The sequence below is a fragment of the Motacilla alba genome, chromosome 2, assembly GCF_015832195.1.
Source record: "Motacilla alba alba isolate MOTALB_02 chromosome 2, Motacilla_alba_V1.0_pri, whole genome shotgun sequence".
NCBI lineage: Eukaryota > Metazoa > Chordata > Aves > Passeriformes > Motacillidae > Motacilla > Motacilla alba.
The window spans coordinates 1,284,332-1,303,957 of NC_052017.1; the positions used below are offsets into that span (position 1 = coordinate 1,284,332).

The following is a 19,626-nucleotide window of genomic DNA, read 5'->3' on the forward strand; positions in this document are numbered from 1 at the left end:
TGGGATGGGGAATTCAGCGCCGGGGGGGGAGATCGAGGTTTCATTCCCCAATTCATCCTGGAGGAGAAAGAGGGCTGGAGATCAGGGAAAGGTTCTGCCCCAGGAGGGTGCTCGGGATGCACATTCCCAAAGGTATGGGCACATTCCAAAGGCTGCCAGAGCTCCAGGAATGTTTGGAAAACTCTCCAGGACAGGGTGGGATTGTTGGGATGTCGGTGCAAGGCGGGGGGCTGGATTTAGATCCTTGTGGGCCCTTCAGGATATTCCATGATTTTCCCATAATCATGGTTTGGAAGAGCAAGGTCTTGGTTAAGTCTTGTTTCTTCCCTTCCAGAGGGATTGATGGGATATTGGGAAGGAATTCCTGGATTGGAGGGGTTGGGATGGAATTCCCGGATTGGAGGTGTTGGGATGGAATTCCCAGGGATTTGTGGCAGCCCCTGGATCCCTGGAATGTCCAAGCATTGGGTTGGAGCACCCTGTGGGACAGTGGGAGATCCCTGCCCATGGATCCTGAAGGTCCCTCCCGGCCCAAATCTTTCCAAGAATTCCATAACATTCCATCTTTCCTGGAAATCATTAAATCCTTACTTTTCCAGTGGACATTCACCCATCCAAATTTCCAGTTCATGGAAATTTGGGAATTTGGTGGGGAAAGCAAGGGGAACTGGCATTGGAATGAAAAGATCCTCAAAAAAAAAACCAACCCTAAAAAAAATCCATCCTTAAAAAAAAACAACAACCCCATTCCCACTTCCTGAATTAGGGAAAAAATATTTTTATTGGGTTTTATGGGACATTTTTGATTGAGGTTTTGGGATTTTTTTTCTTTTTTGCGTTTTTGTTGGGTTTTATGGGACATTTTTGATGGAGTTTTGGGGATTTTTTTCTCCTTTTTTTTTTTTGGGTTCTTTTTTGGGCTTTCTGGGACATTTTTGGTTGAGGTTTTTTTTTTTGGGGTATTTTCATTCCAGACGAAAATATTCCAGCTCTGGAAGGGATCCCAGCTGGTTTGGGGATGAAGAAACCTTTGGGCTTAAACTATGGAATAAATCCCAGTGGGCAGAAAATTCCCTATGGACAGGAATTATTCCCTGGAATAATTTCCCATGGAATGAGCACTGCCAGAGCTCCGGGATTTTCCAGGGATTCTTGGGATGCCTCCTGTGCCAGGGGTTGGATTCTGATCCTTCTGGATCCCTTTCCCACAGGGAATTCCACATTCCCACACAGTCACTGTTTTCTTGGAATCATTTCCCAAAGAATTCCCTAAAATATCCCAGGACTGGGAGCACCACGAGTTTGACCCTGTGACAGTCCTTGGTGGCTTTTCCTGGTTTTTTGCTCCTTTTCCATGGAAAATCCATGGAATAATTGACAGAACTTCCCCGTGGGTTTCCCCTGGAGCTTCTCCCAAACATTGAAAGGAGATATTTGGCTTTAAAAAAAAAATTTCTTGGAATCTGCATCCCATAAATTTTTCTGGGATGAATTGGGCCAGGAGGGAAGTTCATGCCACAAATTCCCAACTTTTTCTTTTATCCCAAGGGCTCAGGAATTCTGCTCCTGGAGGATGACTCCGTCTACGAAGGGAACTTCTCGGAAGATCTGGCATTTGTTGGAAAGGTGGGAATTTCCTTCCTGGAATTTCTGGTGGATTCATCTCCCGAGTTCATTCCTCCTGCTAAAAAACCCCGTTTTCTGAATTTCTGGAACATTCAGCACAGAAGGAAAGCTGCAGAACTGGGAACTTTGGGAATTATTTGGGATTTTCATGTTTTGTTTACTTCAGGTTTGGTTGGTTTGGGTTTTTCTGGTTGAGTTTTTGGGGTTTATTTTGAGGTTTTATGGGACATTTTGGATTGAGTTTATGGGGTTTTTGGGGGGGGGGTTTATGGGACATTTTTGGTTGAGGATTTGGGATTTTTTTTCTCTTTTTGAAGTTTTTCACTGGGGTTTTATGGGACATTTTTGATTGAGTTTTTGGGATTTTTTTCCTCTTTTTTGGGCTTTTTACTTGGGTTCTATGGGATATTTATGCTTGAATTTTTACAGTTGTATTGTGTTTTATTGAACATTTTTGATTGAGTTATTGGGGTTTTTTGATTGGGTTTTATGGGACATTTTTGGCTGAGGATTTGGGATTTTTTTTCTCTTTTTGGAGTTTTTCACTGGGGTTTTATGGGACATTTTTGATTGAGATTTTGGGTTTTTTCCCTTGGGTTTTAATATGGTTTTCCAAGACATTTTTGATTGAGTTTTTGGGATATTTTTTCTCTTTTTTGGGCTTTTTACTTGGGTTCTATGGGATATTTATGCTTTAATTTTAACAGTTTTATTGTGTTTTATTGAACATTTTCGATTGGGTTATTGGGGTTTTTTGATTGGGTTTTATTGGGTTTTATGGGACATTTTTGGCTGAGGATTTGGGATTTTTTTTTCTCTTTTGGAGTTTCTCACTGGGGTTTTATGGGACATTTTTGATTGAGTTTTGGGGATTTTTTTTTAAATCTTTTTTGGGCTTTTTAGTTGGGTTTTATGGGGTATTTATGCTTGAATTTTTACAGTTTTATTGTGCTTTATTGAACATTTTTGATTGAGTTATTGGGGTTTTTTGATTGGGTTTTATGGGACATTTTTGGCTGAGGATTTGGGATTTGTTTTCACTTTTTGGAGTTTTTCACTGGGGTTTTATGGGACATTTTTGATTGACTTTTTGGGATTTTTTTCCCTCTTTTTTGGGCTTTTTATTTGGGTTTTATGGGATACTTTTGCTTGAATTTTTACAGTTGTATTGTGTTTTATTGAACATTTTTGATGGAGTTATTGGGGTTTTCTTGATTGGGTTTTTTTGGGGGTTTATGGGACATTTTTGGCTGAGGATTTGAGATTTTTTATCTCTTTTTGGAGTTTCTCACTGGGGTTTTATGGGACATTTTTGATTGAGTTTTTGGGATTTTTTTTTTCTCTTTTTGGGCTTTTTAGTTGGGCTTTATGGGATATTTATGCTTGAATTTTTACAGTTGTATTGGGTTTTATTGAACATTTTTGATTGAGTTATGGGGTTTTTTGATTGGGTTTTATGGGACATTTTTGGCTGAGGATTTGGGATTTTTTTCTCTTTTTAGAGGTTTTTCTTGTTGGGTTTTAATGAACATTTTTGGTTGAGATTTTTTTTTTCTTTCTTTTTTTTTTTTTTGAGTGTTTTTATCATTTTTTGGGGGGGATTTTTGGCTGTGCTTTGCAGCTGCACCCGAAATCCTTTTTTATTTAAAAATAAAAGGAACATTCCAGGCTCTGGGGCCACAGGAAATGATGCCGAACCCGGAGCTGCCGTAACCAGCGGAAATCTGGGATTTCGCAATCCAAATCTGACTCGTCCCAGCTTTTGTGGCTGGATTCCCACAGAAATTCCTGCTCCAAAGTGCTGAGAAATTCCCCAGGGCGGGGAAAACGAGTTTGCCAGAAATCTGGGATGAGATGCCACAATTAACACTCGTTAATTAGTGCTGACGAGCTTTGGCAGCCGAGGAAGAATTTGTCATCATCTTCCTCCTCCAAGGACATTCCGTGCTGAGAAAATGGTGGTGAATCCAAGAATTCCGGAAAATCAGGGAATCCCCAGGATGGGCAAAATCTGGGAATCCCTGGGAAATCTCCGGGGTGGATTTGGAGGGATTGATTCCAGCGCTGGGATATTTTCCCTCCAGAATTCCTGTTAGGATTTCGCGGCAAATCCAGAGAAATCCGGGATTTAGGTGAAGCTGGGATGTGCTTCCTGCTTTCCTGGCTGGAATTCCAAGGCAGATTTGGGATATTGACTTGGATTAAAATTTTTGCATTTTATTAATTATTAACTATTACTATTAACTATTAATAATTAATAACTAATAATTAATTATTAAGTATTAAGTATTAAGTATTTATTATTAATAATTTTAATTAATTAATAAAGACTTGAATAATGGAGAGTGGAATAATAATTGAGAATTTAATTATGAATAGAGAATTTAATAGTAAAGAATCGAAAATAAAAGAATTAATAATCAATAGAGATTCTATTAATAGAGAATTTAATAAAGAACTTGTTAATAGAAAATTAAATAATAAAGAATTTCTATAATAAATAAAAAGCTTAAGGATAGGAAATTTAATAACAAAGAGTTTAATAACAAAGAATTATAAAATAGGTGGAAAATTGAATAATAAAGAATTTATGTAATAAATAGAGAATTTAATGATGGAGAATTTAATAATAAATAATTTATTAATAAGTAGAAAATTTAATAGTAAATAGAGAATTTAATAATAAACTTTAAAATATTATTTTAAAAATAATTTATTAATAAATAGAGAGTTTAATTATAGAGAACTTATAATAAAAAGAAAATGTAATAATGGAGAATTTATTAATAATTAAAAATTTATATAATCAATAGAGAATTTAATGATGGAGAATTTATATAATAAAGAGAGAATTTGATAATGGAGAATTTTTAAAAAAAGAGAGAATTTATTAACAAAGAATTTAATAATAATAGCTAATTGATATAGAGAAATTGAAATAAGTAATTTTTTAAAAATTAAAAAAATTATAATTTTAATTTAATTTATAATTCCGTATTTTTCTGCAGGGAAAACTCTCCAGAATTTAATAATAAAAGGGAATTTAATCACAGAAAATTTAATAACAAATAGAGAATTTAACAATTAAGAATTTATTAATAATTGAGAATTGAATAGAGAATGTTGAGAAATTTGAGTAATTTTTTTAAAATAAAAATTAATGAAATTTATAGTTTCTAATTTAATTTACAATTCCAGGTTTTACCAGAGAAAAGAATAATAAAAGAGAATTTAATAATGAATGGAGAATTTAATAATAAAAAGGGAATGTAATGATAGAGAATTTAATAATGAATGGAGAATTTAATAATAAAAAGGGAATGTAATGATAGAGAATTTAATAATAAATGGGAATTCAATAATAAAAAGGGAATGTAATGATAGAGAATTTAATAATAAATGGGAATTTAATAATAAAAAGGGAATGTAATGATAGAGAATTTAATAATAAATGGGAATTCAATAATAAAAAGGGAATTTAAAAATGTTTAATAACATTATTATTTAATAAAGTTTATTAAATTTATTTAAGTTTATTTATTATTCCTTTATTAAAGGAATTTAATAAAGTTTAATAACAAATGGAGACTCTAACAACAAAGAATTTAATAATGATTGAGAATTGACGCAGAGAAATCGATGCAGATAAACTGAACGAAGTCATTTTTAAAACTAAAACCGCGTAGAATCGATAGTTTTAATTTAATTTACGATTTCTTTCCGCAGGGGAAGCTCTCCCTGGCCAACGGCTTCGTGCTGGAGGGGACGTTCAGCTCGCGCGGCGGCCGCGGGCTCAGCACCCGCGGCGTGCTCAGCACGGCCACCGAGCCCGAGCGGCCGCCCAGCGCCGCGTGAGAGCCGCCGCGGCTCCGGGGACCCTGGGGAGCGGGATCCTGGGGAGCGGGACCCTGGGGAGCGGGACCCTTGGGAATGGGACCCTCGGGAATGGGACCCTTGGGAATGGGACCCTTGGAGACAGGATCCTTGGGAATGGGACCCTTGGGAATGGGACCCTTGGGAAGGGGATCCGTGGGAATGGGACCCTCGGGAACAGGGCCCTGGGGAGCGGGACCCTCGGGAATGGGACCCTTGGGAATGGGACCTTTGGGAAGGGGATCCGTGGGAATGGGACCTTTGGGAATGGGACCCTCGGGAACAGGGACCCTTGGGAGCGGGACCCTCGGGAACAGGGCCCTGGGGAGCGGGACCCTCGGGAATGGGACCCTTGGGAGCGGGATCCTTGGGAATGGGACCCTCGGGAATGGGACCCTTGGGAGCGGGATCCTTGGGAGCGGGACCCTGGGGAATGGGACCCTCGGGAATGGGACCCTTGGGAATGGGACCCTCGGGAAGGGGATCCGTGGGAATGGGACCCTTGGAGACAGGATCCTTGGGAATGGGACCCTTGGGAAGGGGATCCGTGGGAATGGGACCCTTGGGAGCGGGATCCTTGGAGACAGGATCCGTGGGAATGGGACCTTTGGGATCCTGGGGAAGGGGATCCGTGGGAATGGGACCCTTGGAGACAGGATTCTTGGGAATGGGACCCTTGGAATCCTGGGGAAGGGGATCCTGGGGAAGGGGATCCTTGGGAATGGGACCCTTGGGATCCTGGGGAAGGGGATCCTGGGGAAGGGGATCCTTGGGAATGGGACCTTTGGAGACAGGATCCTTGGGAATGGAACCCTTGGGATCCTGGGGAAGGGGATCCTGGGGAAGGGGATCCTTCGGAATGGGACCCTTGGAGACAGGATCCTTGGGAATGGGACCCTTGGAATCCTGGGGAAGGGGATCCTGGGGAAGGGGATCCTTGGGAATGGGACCTTTGGAGACAGGATCCTTGGGAATGGAACCCTTGGGATCCTGGGGAAGGGGATCCTGGGGAAGGGGATCCTTCGGAATGGGACCCTTGGAGACAGGATCCTTGGGAATGGGACCCTTGGGATCCTGGGGAAGGGGACCCTTGGAAATGGGACCCTCGGGAAGGGGACCCTTGGGATCCTGGGGAAGACGGTCCTTGGGAACAGGGTCTTCAGGAAGGGGATCCTTGGGAATGGGACCCTTGGGATCCTGGGGAAGGGGGTCCTCGGGAACGGGTTTCTTGGGAACAGGGTCCTTGGGAACAGGGTCCTCGGAAATGGGTTTCTTGGGAACAGGGTTCTTGGGAATGGGTTCCTCGGGAATGGGATCCTTGGGAACAGGATCCTTGAGGTCCTGGGGAAGGGGATCCTTGGGAATGGGGTCCTCAGGAAGGGGTTCCTCAAGATGGGACCCTGGGGAAGAGGATCCTCAGGAAGGGGATCCTTGAGATGGCATCCTTAGGAAGGGGATCCTTGGGATTTTGGGGAATGGGGTCCTCAGGAGCGGGATCCTTGGGAACGGGGTCCTCTGGAATGGGGTCCCCGGGAGCAAGGTCCTTGGGAACAGGGTCCTTGGGATCCTGGGAAGGGGGTCCTCGGGAACGGAATTCTCAGGATGGGATCCTGGGGAACGGGGTCCCTGGGAATGCTCCGGATCCAGCCCCACAGACATTCCTGGGAATTGATCCCAGTGTGGTTTTATGGGCAACGGGACAGGGAGGGGTGGAGCCCGGGGGGTTCAGTGCAGTGGGAGGCAGGGATGGATGTTGGACTGAAATCCTGGGATTAATTCCACAGGGAAGCAGGGATGGATGTTGGACTCAATCCAATTAATTCCATGTGGGGAGCAGGGATGGATTTTTTTTGTACCATCCTGGGATTTTCATGCAGTTAATTCCATAGGGAAGCAGGAATGGAGCTTTTCCTGAAATGCTGGGATTGGGGTTAATTCATGGGGAAGTAGGGAATTGATGTTGGACTGAAATCCTGGGATTTTCACTGAGTTAATTCCATAGGGAAGCAGGGATGGATGTTTTAGTGCCACCCTGGGATTTTCATGGAATTAATTCCTGTTGGGAAGCAGGAATAGATGTTTTGATGCCCTCCAGCCCAAATTCCTCCCAAATTCCAGCTGCCCTCCCAAATCCCAGTTCAATTCCATCTTTTTCCGTTTGGAGCATCTGTGGGACAGAAATTCCTTTTCCCTGAGCTGTCCAGGCAGGAACAACTCCTGGGAGCAGTTGCTCAACTCTTTTCCAGCTTTTCTGCAGGAATTCCAAGGAGACAAAGATGCTTAATTAGGAATATTTAGGAATATCAGCAGTGCATGAAGCAGGAAATCAAAAATTCCAGATTATTTCTGTCCCACGCATCTGGAATTTTTATTTCCCCAAGGATTTTTGTTGTCTGGACAAGAGACTTGAAGGGGTTTTATGGAATTCCCATTTAGGAATTCTCATTTAGGAATTCCCGTTTATGGAATCCATTTAGGATTATCTGGGAATGGTTTTGGTGGGAATGGAGTTTACGGATGATCCCATTCCATGGATTCTCCCATTGTCCCAGGTGCTCCAAGCTGACCTTGGACACTCCCAGGGGTCCTGGGGCAGCCACAGCTGCTCTGGGAATTCCATCCTAGCCAGGAATTCCTTCCCAAAATCCCATCTAAATCCCCATTTTTCCGATGGGAAGCCATTACCTGTGTCCTGTCCCTCCATCCCGTGTCCCCAGTCTCTCTCCAGCTCTCCTGGAGCCCCTGGAATTTTCCCTTCTCCAGGAAAACATTCCCAGCTCTCCCAGCCCTGTGTTTCCATCAAATCCCAGAGAACATTCCCATGTTTGAGGGGGAAATCCACAAGAATTTGGGAACACCATGGAAAATCCCAATTCCGTGTTGTTTTCCAGCCAGCTGGGCCTCAAGGAATTCCCAGTGGAGAAGAGATGGGCAGGAATCTTCGAGCAATTCCTGGAATTCCTCCATTCCGGCTGCAAGGAGGAAATGGAGGAATCTTTCATGGGATTCCACATCCAAACCAGCAAGGAGCTGAGGAAATCCCAGGAATATCTGTTCTGCCAGAGGTACTGAGGGAATCCCGGGAATATTTGTTCTGCCAATGAGGGAATCCTGGGAATCCCTGAGGAAATCCAGGGAATTCCTGTTCTGACAGTGAGGGAATCCCTGAGGAAATCCAGGGAATTCCTGTTCTGACAATGAGGGACTCCCAAGAATCCCTGAGGAAATCCCGGGAATTCTTGTCCTGCCAAAGAGAGAATCCCAGGAATTCCTGTTCTGCCAAAGGAACAGGGACTTTTACTGAGGAAATCCTTGGAATTCCTGTTCTATCCAAGAGGAAATCCCGGGAATTCCTGTTCTGCCAAAGGTACTGAGGAAATCCCAGGAATCCCTGAGGAAATCCAGGGAATTCCTGTTTTTCCAAACAGGAACTTTTACTGAGGAAATTCTCTGAATTCCTCTTCTGTCCAAGAGGGAATCCTGGGAATTCCTGTTTTGTCCAAGAGGAAATCCTGGGAATTCCTGTTGTGCCAAAGGTACTGAGGAAATCCCAGGAATCCCTGAGGAAATCCAGGGAATTCCTGTTTTTCCAAACAGGAACTTTTACTGAGGAAATTCTCTGAATTCCTCTTCTGTCCAAGAGGGAATCCTGGGAATTCCTGTTTTGTCCAAGAGGAAATCCTGGGAATTCCTGTTGTGCCAAAGGTACTGAGGAAATCCCAGGAATCCCTGAGGAAATCCAGGGCATTCCTGTCCTGCCAATGAGGGAATCCCAGGAATTCCTTTTCCCCCAAAGAGAAAATCCTGGGAATATCTGTTCTGCCAAAGAGGAAATCCTGGGAATTCCTGTTCTGCCAAAGGAACAGGAACTTTTACTGAGGAAATCCTGGGAATTCCCATTCTGTCCAAGAGGAAATCCCAGGAATTCCTGTTGGGAATGCAGACCCTCATTCCCACCCAGGAGTGTTGTGTGATTCCAAGAATTTTCCAGTTGTTCCCGCTCAGGAAAAAGGAGCAGGAATTTCCCACCTCAGCTGGAATTTTTGCTGTTGGGATTAATCCACATCCATGAAAAATTAATTTCTTGCAATATTTTAATTCCCCTTTGGAATTTGCCAGTTGGGATTCATCCGTGGGTGGTTTTCCATCCTCAATTCCCGTTTTTCCAGAGGCGCTGAGGAGATTTCTTGGAAAATTGAGGAGATCCTGGAAGAGCTCGTGCAGCACCAGGAGCCGGAGTCGCTCCAGAGTTACTTGGAGAAGGTGAGGAATGAAATGATTCAATAAAATTCCAAATATTATTAAAATGTTCATTAATAAAATGATCAAAGTCCAGGGTTTGATGATAAATAATCGAATAACAGAGGATTAATAGAGGAAAGAGTTTCATAAATGGGGAATTAAATAATAAAGAATTTATATTATAAATAAGGAATTTACTAATAAAAGAATTTATGATAAAAAATGGGAATTTAATAATGGAGAATTTAATAAAAATATATATAATAAACAGAGAATTTAATAATGGAGAATTTATTAATAAATAGAGAATTTGTAATAAATGTAGAATTTATATAATCAGTAAATTGAATAATAAAGAATTTATTAGAGAATTTATTATTAAATAGAGAATTTATTAATAAAGCATTTAATAATAAACAGTTTAATAATAAATAGGCAATTTAGTTATGGAGATTTAAATAATGAATTGGGAATTTAATAACAGTGAGTTTACTATAATAAATAATTTATTAATAGATAATTTAATAATGGAGAATTTAATAATAAATAAGGAATTCATGTAATAGAGAATTTAGGAATAGAGATTTTCATAATGAAAAGAGAATTTAATTATAAAGCATTTATATAATGACGAGATTTTAATAATCGATAATTTATTGGTAAATAGAGAATTTAATAATGAAGAATTTAATAATAAATAGAGAATTTATTTTACAAACAGAGGATTTATAGAATAGAAAAATAAATAATAAAGAATTTATCTAATAAATAGCGAGGTTATTTTTCCCTCGCCCACTCTTCCCCAGAGCATCTTTTGTTCCCTCTGGAACATCCCAGCAAATCCCAACTGGAGAAGGGAGCAGGGAGCATTTATGGCATCCAAAACGTCCCAAATTCCAGCTGGGAATTCCAGGAGAAATCCAGCTGCCCTCTGGGGCTTTCCCTCTCCTCCTGATCCTCGAAATCGGATTTTCCAGGCGTTGGAATCTTCCCTGCATCCCTTGGGAAAGCTGCTCAGGGCTCTGACCGTGGCGTTCCAGGCAACGTATTCCGGCATCGGGGCCAACCGGCACCTGCTGGCCATGGCGCAGGAGGAGGTCAAGTTCTACTCCAAGAAAATTTGGGAATTCTACCAGTGAGTCCAGCCTGGAGCTTTTCCATGGGGTGGGAGCATGGAATGGATCTTTGGGGTCGTGGGATTGGGAGCTGGGCCTTATTTGTGTTCCTGTGTTCTTGGGAGTTCTTGGGAGTTCTTTGGGGTTCTTGGGAGTTCTTTGGGAGTTGTTTGGAGTTTTTGGGAGTTGTTTGGAAGTCTTGGGAGATCTTGGGAAGTCTTTGAAGTCTTGGGAGATCTTTGGAAGTCTTTGGAAGTCTTGGGAGATCTTTGGAAGTCTTGGGAGATCTTGGGAAGTCTTTGGAAGTCTTGGGAGATCTTTGGAAGTCTTGGGAGATCTTGGGAAGTCTTTGGAAGTCTTGGGAGATCTTGGGAAGTCTTGGGAGGTCTTTGGAAGTCTTGAGAATTCCTGGGAGTTCTTGGCAGAGCTGCTTCCTCGAGGTGACAGTGTCAATCAGAGCACAAATCCCTGTGGTTGGACATCCCTGACTGAAGGAAAAATGGGATCATGGAATGTTTTGGGTTGGAAATCTCATCCAGCTCCAGTCCCTTCCTACTGTCCCAGGGTGCTCCAAGCCCCATCCAACCTCTCCTTGGACTTCCAGGGATCCAGGGGTAACCACAGTTTTTCTGGGAATTTCATCCCAGCCCCTCCTTACGCTCCCAGCCGGGAATTCCTTCCTGAAATCCAACCTGAGCCATTGTAGGATTCTCTGGGGAATCAAGACAAAGCCCAGCTGCTTTTCCAGAGGGAGGTTGGGAATTGTGACCACTGTGCTCTTTAGAATCCGTGGAAATTCTGGAATTCTCAGCCATTCCCGGTGCTTCTGCTGCTCGAGCAGAAGCCCCTCAAACGCTGCAACAACTCTGCCAGAATTCCCGGGATTTTCACTGATCTCCCACTGGGTGCTGGGACAGCTCCTCCTTTGGGAACAAATTATCCTTAAAAAAAAAAAAAACAGGGAAGGAACTAATCCTTGTTTTTGCTTCCAGGGGTTTGCTCCGGCTGGCCCTGGAGCGGCGGGGCCGCGCGCCCGCGGAGGATGCGGATCCCAGGTTGGTGGCACCTCCGGGCTCAGATCCCGGCGGGATTTACGAGGGGTTCTGAAATTCAGGAAGTGCTGAGCTCGTGTTTGTCTGCTTGAGCCAGGCTTAGTGCCCAGCCTTTGTGTCCTTGAGCCAGGCTTAGTTCCCAAGCCTTTGTTTGAGCCAGGCTTAGTGCCCAGCCTTTGTGTCCTTGAGCCAGGATTAGTGCCCAGCCTTTGTTTGAGCCAGGATTAGTGCCCAGCCTTTGTGTCCTTGAGCCAGGATTAGTGCCTGGCCTTTGTTTGAGCCAGGATTAGTGCCCGGCCTTTGTTTGAGCCAGGATTAGTGCCTGGCCTTTGTTTGAGCCAGGATTAGTGCCCAGCCTTTGTTTGAGCCAGGATTAGTGCCCAGCCTTTGTCTGTTTGAGCCAGGCTTAGTGCCCAGGTTTTTCCCAGTGACTCCAAAGATCTCCTGGAGCTCCAGGTTTTCCCGGTGACTCCAGAGATCTGGAGCTCCAGGTTTCTCCCAGTGAATTTCCTGGAGATCTCCTGCTGCTGCAGGTTTTCCCAGGGACTCCAAAGATCTCCTGGAGCTCTGGGTTTTTCCAGGGACCCCAGGGATCTCCTGGTGCTCCAAGTTTTTCCCAGTGAATTCCCTGGAGATCTCCAGAACCTCTTGGATCAACCTGTGGCCGCCACAACCCAACCGCGCCAAGCTCGGAACAGCGGAAAACAAGGAGAACCCCTCGGAAATGCCTCTTCCATGGGTTTGGGAATACCCACATGGATTTCCTTGGAAAATCCCAGGTTTTTTTCCCCCTCTTTTCCAGTCTCGGGAAGGGCTCCAGCCTGGTGCTGCCGCTGATCCTGCCCGGGTTCTATCCCGAGCTCTCCATGCTCTACATGCTCCAGCACCAGCGGGAGGACGAGCTCTACTGCCAGGGAATCGTGGAGCTCAGCCTCTTCTCGGATATCCAGCTCCTGGAATTCCTGGATGTGCAGAAGTAAGCGGGATTTTTGATCCCCGGGGGGAAAAATCTCAGAAAGGTTGAGATGTTGTTGGATTCGTCATTGGTTTTTTTTCCAGTTTTTCACTGGAGTTTCTCCCGGAATTCCCACTCGGGAATGTTTGGCTGGAAGGAGAATTGGTAATGGAAAAGTGCTGTTATCCCTACTAACCCTCGTTTTTGTGTGGAAAATTCCCAGATTTTTCTGCTACGAATCATCCGTAGTTGATAAATATCTTGGGAAAGGAATGTTCATTCCAGGGTTTTCCCTGTTAAAATGTGGGAATACCAACTGAAAAGATGGAAAAAGTGGAGGCAGGTGTTTCCCTCATCCCTTCCTGCTCCTGGATCCACCTCTGGAAGCGATGGAAAACAGCTTGGGAATTTTCTTCTGGGATTTGAGGAGCACAGCAGATCCAGAGTCTCCATTGGATTCCGTCCAAAAGAAATGAGAGGAATTGGATCCAAAAGTGCCAAAATTTCTCATGGATTATCCCAGAATAATCCCTGAGGAATGTGAACTCTGATGGGAGCTCCCAGGGAAGTGGATCCATGGGATGGGAGCTCTGATGGAAGTGGATCCATGGAATGGAATTCCCAGGGAAATGGATCCATGAGATGGGAACTCCCAGGTTCCTGAGGCAAATCCCACCTGGAGCAGGACCAGGAGAGGAGCAAACGGAGCCTCCGAGGCTTTGGCAGCACCTGAGAGGAGGAGATGGAGGAACTGACGGGATTCAGGATGGAATCCATCCTAAATCCCGCTTCTCCCTTTCCAGGCACCTGTGGCCTCTCAAAGATCTCACCCTGACCTCCAACCAGGTAGGGAAAACTCTTGGAGCCAGCTGGGAATGGGAACGGGACATGGAATCGGGCTTGGATGAGGACAGAGCTTCTCTAAATGATTCCCAGGAATCCGAGCTCCATGATCAGTTCCCATCCGGAGGCGCTGCCCCTGGATTTCCACGGAGATTTTGTGGGATGGCTCCAGAATCTCTGCCCCGGTATTCCAAAGGTATCCCTGTCTTTTTTCCAGAGGCGCTCCCTGATCAAGGATAAATGTTTCCTGTCAGCCACCGAGTGTCTGCAGAAGCTCATGTGAGTCCCTCTCTGACTCTCCCACTGAAATCCAGGGATTATTTTGGGAAATGCCAGGAATTTGTCCATGTTTCAAAAGCATTCCCAGGCAATTCAGTTCATCATTTTGGGAAAAGTTTGGGATGTTCTTTCTGGTTCAAAGTGAATTCCATGGAATTTTGTCCTCCAACACTCGATAAAGACATCAAGGATAAATCCAGCAGTTCTCTGCTCAGCATCTTCCACTTCCCGCAGATATTCCCTGGGAAGGAATTCCTGGTTGGGAATGTGGGGAGTGGCTGGGATGGAATTCCCAGAGAAGCTGTGGCTGCCTCTGGATCCTTGGAAATGCCCAAGGCCAGGTTGGGGCACCCTGGGACAGTGGGAGGTGTCCCTGGCACGGGGTTGGAACTGGATGTTCTTGAGGATCCCATCCAACCCAAAAAATTCCATGATTCCATGATTTTCAGTTGCTCCAGTTGGGGTTTTGAGGCAAAGCAGACGAGCTCAGCATCAGCGTGGAGGGAAAATATTCCAACATTCCCTGAGGGATTCCAAAGCCTTGGCCTCCAGCTCCAAAAGAGCCCTGAATTCCTAAAATCCTCAAATGTCCCATTCCATACGGGAGACACCAGGAATGTCCCATTCCACCCTGGAATATCTCCTGGCCCAGCCTCGGTGCCTCCTCTTTCCTCCACCCTTTGGAGCCAATCCATGAACTCCAAATCTCCTGAAACCTTTTCATCCCTAATTTTTTTTAAAAAAAATTCCCACTTTTCTGGGAAAAAGAAGCTTTCCCATGGCTCTTTTATCCCGACAGCATCACGGTGGATCCCAGGGAAAAGCTGGAAATCCTTTGGAAGAGGATCTCCAGGAATGTCCCATTCCATATTTGAGACACCAGGAATGTCCCATTCCCTACGGGAGACACCAGGAATGTCCCATTCCATATGGGAGACACCAGGAATGTCCTGTTCCATACGGGAGACACCAGGAATGTCCCGTTCCATACGGGAGATCCCAGGAATGTCCCATTCCATATGAGAGACACCAGGAATGTCCCGTTCCATACGGGAGACACCAGGAATGTCCCGTTCCATACGGGAGATCCCAGGAATGTCCCGTTCCATACGGGAGACACCGGGAATGTCCCATTCCACCCTGGAATATCTCCTGGCCCCACCTCGGTGCCTCCTCTTTCCTCCACCCTTTGGAGCCAATCCATGAACTCCAAATCTCCTGAAACCCTTTCATCCCCAATTTTTATTTTTTTTTTCTAACCCCGTTTTTCCGGCTGCAGCTTTTCCATGGCTCTTTTCTCCCGACAGCACCACGGTGGATCCCAGGGAGAAGCTGGAGATCCTCCGGAACACCTACGAGGAGCTGGAGCGCACGGCGTCGCGGCTGCTGGGCGCGGATTACCGGCTCCCCATGGATGACCTCCTGCCGCTCCTCGTGTTCGTCGTATCCCGAGCCAAGTGAGTGGAGTTTTTTCCCCTCTGGAATGTTTCCAGGTGGAAGAATTCCAATGAAAACGTCTGGGATTTGGGGTTGGATGTGTTGTGTTGTTTTTTTTTTTTTCCTCCCCAGAGGCGCGGTTGGATTTTTGGGATATAAAGCGCGGATGGAATTCTGGATTGTTCTTGTTTTATCCCAAAGGATATTTCATGGAAAATCAGATTCCTTTTATCTTGGAATTCCAGGGTGTCCATGTCCTATCCCAGAGGATATTCCAGGGTTTTAATGGAAAATCAGATTCCTTTTATCTCGGAATTCCAGTGTCCGTGTCTTATCCCAGACGATATTCCAGGGTTTTAATGGAAAATCAGATTCCTTTTATCTCGGAATTCCAGAGTGTCCATGTCCTATCCCAGAGGATATTCCAGGGTTTTAATGGAAAATCAGATTCCTTTTATCTCGGAATTCCAGAGTGTCCATGTTTTATCCCAAAGGATATTTCATGGAAATTAGATTCCTTTTATCCCAGAATTCCAAAGTGTCCATGCCTTATCCCAGACAATATTTCATGGAAAATGAGATTCCTTTTATCCCAGAAGTCCAGAGTGTCCGTGTCTTATCCCAGATGATATTCCGGGGTTTTCATGGAAAATCAGATTCCTTTTATCTCGGAATTCCAGAGTATCCATGTTTTATCCCAAAGGATATTTCATGGAAAGTCATATTCCTTTTATCCTGGAATTCCAGAGTGTCCGTGTCTTATCCTAGAGGATATTCCAGGGTTTTCATGGAAAATCCCAGAATTCCAGAGTGTCCATCTCTTATCCCATAGAAAATTGGGATAGTGGGAGGTCCCTGAGCATGGATCATTTTTAAGGACCTTTCCAACCCCAAACACTCTGGAATTCTGGGATTCCTTCAGGAATTTTCCATCCTCAGCAGGAACTTGGATTCCTTTGGGAGATAAGGAGTCCAAAATTCCATCCAGCAGTTGGAATTTCCTGTGAATGGATCTGGAATTGGCTTGGGATGGAGCATCCCAAGTTGTGGCTTCTCTGTGCCTGGAAGTGTTCCCGGTGGGAAGTGCTTGGAAAAAATTGGGATAATGGGATGTCCCTGCTCATGGATCATCCTGAAGGAGTTTTCCAGCCCCGAACACTCCAGGGTTCTGGATTTCTGGGATTCTGGAATTCTGGGACTCTGGAATTCTGGGATTCAGGGATTCTGAGATTCTGGATTTCTGGGATCCCGGATCCCTCCAGCAGATCCGGATGCACCAGCACTGGAATTCCAGGTTTTCCTCCTCCTCTCCAAAATTCCAACCCCTCCACCTGCCTGGAGGTTTTTCCTGGATTTTGGGATTTGTTTTTCCCTAGGATCCAACATTTGGGAGCTGAAATCCACCTGATCCGGGATTTGATGGATCCGACCAACCAGGGAGGAATGTTGGACTTCCTGCTGACGGCACTGGAGGTAAGGGAATTTTTTCCAGGAATTCCAGCCAAATCCCAGCTTTTCTGGAATGGAATTTTTGGGATTTTATTCCCTTGCTGGGCTGGAAAAAAAATCCTAATCCTTAATTCCGGACAGATTGAATTCTGTTGGAATTCTCCTTGGGATCAGCAGGGATTCTCTGCCGGCAGGAGCTTGGGTTTGATCCCAGAATTCCCAAATTTTTCCCTAATTTTTGCTCTATTCCCTCCCCAGTCGTGCTATGAACACATCCAGAGGATCCGGCTCCATCCAAAGGAAAACTCCCACAGCTCCTGATCCATAGGGAAAATCCGAATTTTCCCGACCAAACTCCACTGGAAAAAGCGGGAATTTTATCCCTGGCTGCCTTTAAAGGGAAGAATTCCTCCCCAGCCGAGGTTTTCCTGATCCCAAAAACACTGGAAGGGCTGGAATTTCCATCTCCAAGTTTTGGGTTTTTTTTGAGTTTTATCCCCTTTTCCTGCAAATAATTCCCAGGAAAAATCTCCTTTTCCTGCTCAGGATGGAGTTTTTCTTTTTTTGCACTGGAGAATTCCCAGAAAAAGAAGGAATTTCTTTGGGAAAACCCAATTTTTAATGGGATTTCTTGGACTGGGAAGGAGATCTCATCCCAAAACTCCTAAAAATTCCTGGAATGAGGAGATTTTTCCTGCTGCTCCTTTTGCTACTTTTCCCAACTCAGGACTTCTCCAATTCCATTTGGAAGCTGCTATTCCCAAATTTCCTGATTTTCCCATGCTCCAAGATTTTTTATTTATCCCTGGGAGACCTCAGGGGTGATCCCACACCTTGGATAATCCCGTGTTTCTTTGGAATTCCGGAGGGCTTGGGAAAAAAAAGAGGGATTTCTCCTGGATTTTGGGAAATTCTGGGAAAACAACCAGAAATTATGGGATAGAAACTCCAATCCCAGCTGGGTTTGTGCCCTGCCAACCCCAGAGGCGCTCTGTGCTCCGAGCTGGAATTTCCCTTTGGAAAAGGAATATCTGGAATATTCCCAATGGGTATTTGGGATGCTGTTCCCAGCATCCCAAAATAAGTTAAAAATAGCCAAAAAAAATTCCTATTTTTGACAGTTTTTATCCATTTTTTTTCTTATCCGGGACAATAAAACTCCCCAAGCTTTTTCCAGCTGTTTTTCCCAAATTTTCCTGATTTTCCTAAATGAAGGAAAGTGCTCCTTGGTATTTTTGGAAATGAACTGGGAATCCAAAGCTTTCAAAAAATGGGATTTTTTTGTCATTTTTCCCTTGGGATGTCTTAATTTTTCCCAGGGATTTCTTCATTTTTCCAAGGAATTTTTTGCCTTATCCAGGTGACTCCGGGAAAACAAACCCCCCCCCCCAAGTTTTTCCTCCCATTTTCCCCAAATTTCATCTTTTAATGAGTAACAGATTAATTACAATAATTAATATATTAATGAGAGGATCCCGTGGGAAGTTTGCCAGGAATTTTTATTTAAGTAAAATCCTTGGAATTTTGAAGAAATTCCTGGACCCAGGTGCTCCTTTTTCCGATTTTGTTGTTGTTGTTGTTTTTAGGAATTTGAGAATTTTCTAAATGAAGGAAAAGTGGATCCTTGATCTTTTTGGGAATGAAAAATTGGAAGTCCAAAGCTTTAAATAAATGGGATTTTTATCATTTTTCCCTTGGGATTTTTTTTCCTTTTTCTTAGAATTTTTTTTTTACTTTTCCAAGGAATTTTTTTACCTTATCCAGGTGACTCTGGGAAAACAAAACCCCCCAGGTTTTTTCCTCCCAATTTTCCCAAATTTTATCCTTTAATAAATAACAGATTAATTACTGTATTAACTAATTCAGAATTAATATATTAACGAGAGAATCCCACTGGAAGTATTCCGGGAATTTTTATTTAAATAAAACTCTTGGAATTTTGAAGATTCCAGGCTCTGCGTGCTCCTTATTCCAATCTTTGTGGTCTTCAGGAATGTGGGAATTTCCTAAATGAAGGAAAAAAACGGCTCCTTGGTATTTTTGGGAAGGAAGAAAAAATGCAAAATTCCTACTGGAAAAAAACATGCAAAGTGCAGGGGGTAAAAATTCCAAGGAATTCAAGGAAAACGAGGTGGATTTTCAGTTTGATTTCCTAAAACTTCCCGAAATTCCGAGTTTTTCCTGGCTTTGATTTCGGGAAGAGTTCAAGCGAGGCCTGAAGGTAACAGTGTGCAGCCATTTGTGCTTCCAGGTTTTTGATTTTTCCAAGGAAAAGCAGGAGGGGGAGGTTCCGCTGGGAATATTCTGGGTGGGAATTGTGCTGTGCAAGCGTGCAGGAGGTGCTGGATCCACAAAAAATTCCGCAAGGAATTTTTTCCCTGAGTGCCTGCTCAGAATCCTAAAAAATCTGGGATTTTCATTTAGCTGGAATATATTTTTTTCCCTAGTTCCTCCAAACCACTCAGAACTTTCCAGATCTTTCCTGGAGGGGATTCTGGGCCTTGGGATAGAGCGTGGAATTTTGGGAGCACATTCCCATTCCTGTTTTTTATTGGGATGAGTCAAGGCAGGTTTTGCTCGGAGTTGAATTAAATGAAATTTAATCCTGAGCGTCTCAGCTTTGGAAATCCCACTTTGGAAGACACGGAATCAACATTCCCAAATCCAGGCTCCAGCTCAGGCTTCCATGGAATTCAGCAGCTGGAATTCCCTAGAAAATGATGGAGAAGCTGAGCTGCACCTGGAAGTAGGTGAG

The 19,626-nt window shown here is 43.9% G+C and overlaps 1 protein-coding gene across 1 annotated transcript in view; it reads left to right on the forward strand.

Annotated features, from left to right (window-relative positions):
• Nucleotides 1–18,817, forward strand: part of ALS2CL (ALS2 C-terminal like) — a 36,999-nt gene extending 18,182 nt beyond the window's left edge. The window contains exons 15-26 of the mRNA XM_038129029.1: nucleotides 1,549–1,626; nucleotides 5,353–5,477; nucleotides 8,391–8,564; nucleotides 9,669–9,762; nucleotides 10,719–10,876; nucleotides 11,849–11,911; nucleotides 12,711–12,884; nucleotides 13,667–13,709; nucleotides 13,924–13,985; nucleotides 15,293–15,442; nucleotides 16,799–16,895; nucleotides 17,130–18,817. Of these exons, the coding sequence (XP_037984957.1) occupies nucleotides 1,549–1,626; nucleotides 5,353–5,477; nucleotides 8,391–8,564; nucleotides 9,669–9,762; nucleotides 10,719–10,876; nucleotides 11,849–11,911; nucleotides 12,711–12,884; nucleotides 13,667–13,709; nucleotides 13,924–13,985; nucleotides 15,293–15,442; nucleotides 16,799–16,895; nucleotides 17,130–17,192 (1,281 nt within the window). The 3' untranslated portion in view covers nucleotides 17,193–18,817. The remainder of the gene's footprint in view (nucleotides 1–1,548; nucleotides 1,627–5,352; nucleotides 5,478–8,390; nucleotides 8,565–9,668; nucleotides 9,763–10,718; nucleotides 10,877–11,848; nucleotides 11,912–12,710; nucleotides 12,885–13,666; nucleotides 13,710–13,923; nucleotides 13,986–15,292; nucleotides 15,443–16,798; nucleotides 16,896–17,129) is intronic.
• The last annotated feature ends 809 nt before the right edge of the window (nucleotides 18,818–19,626 follow it).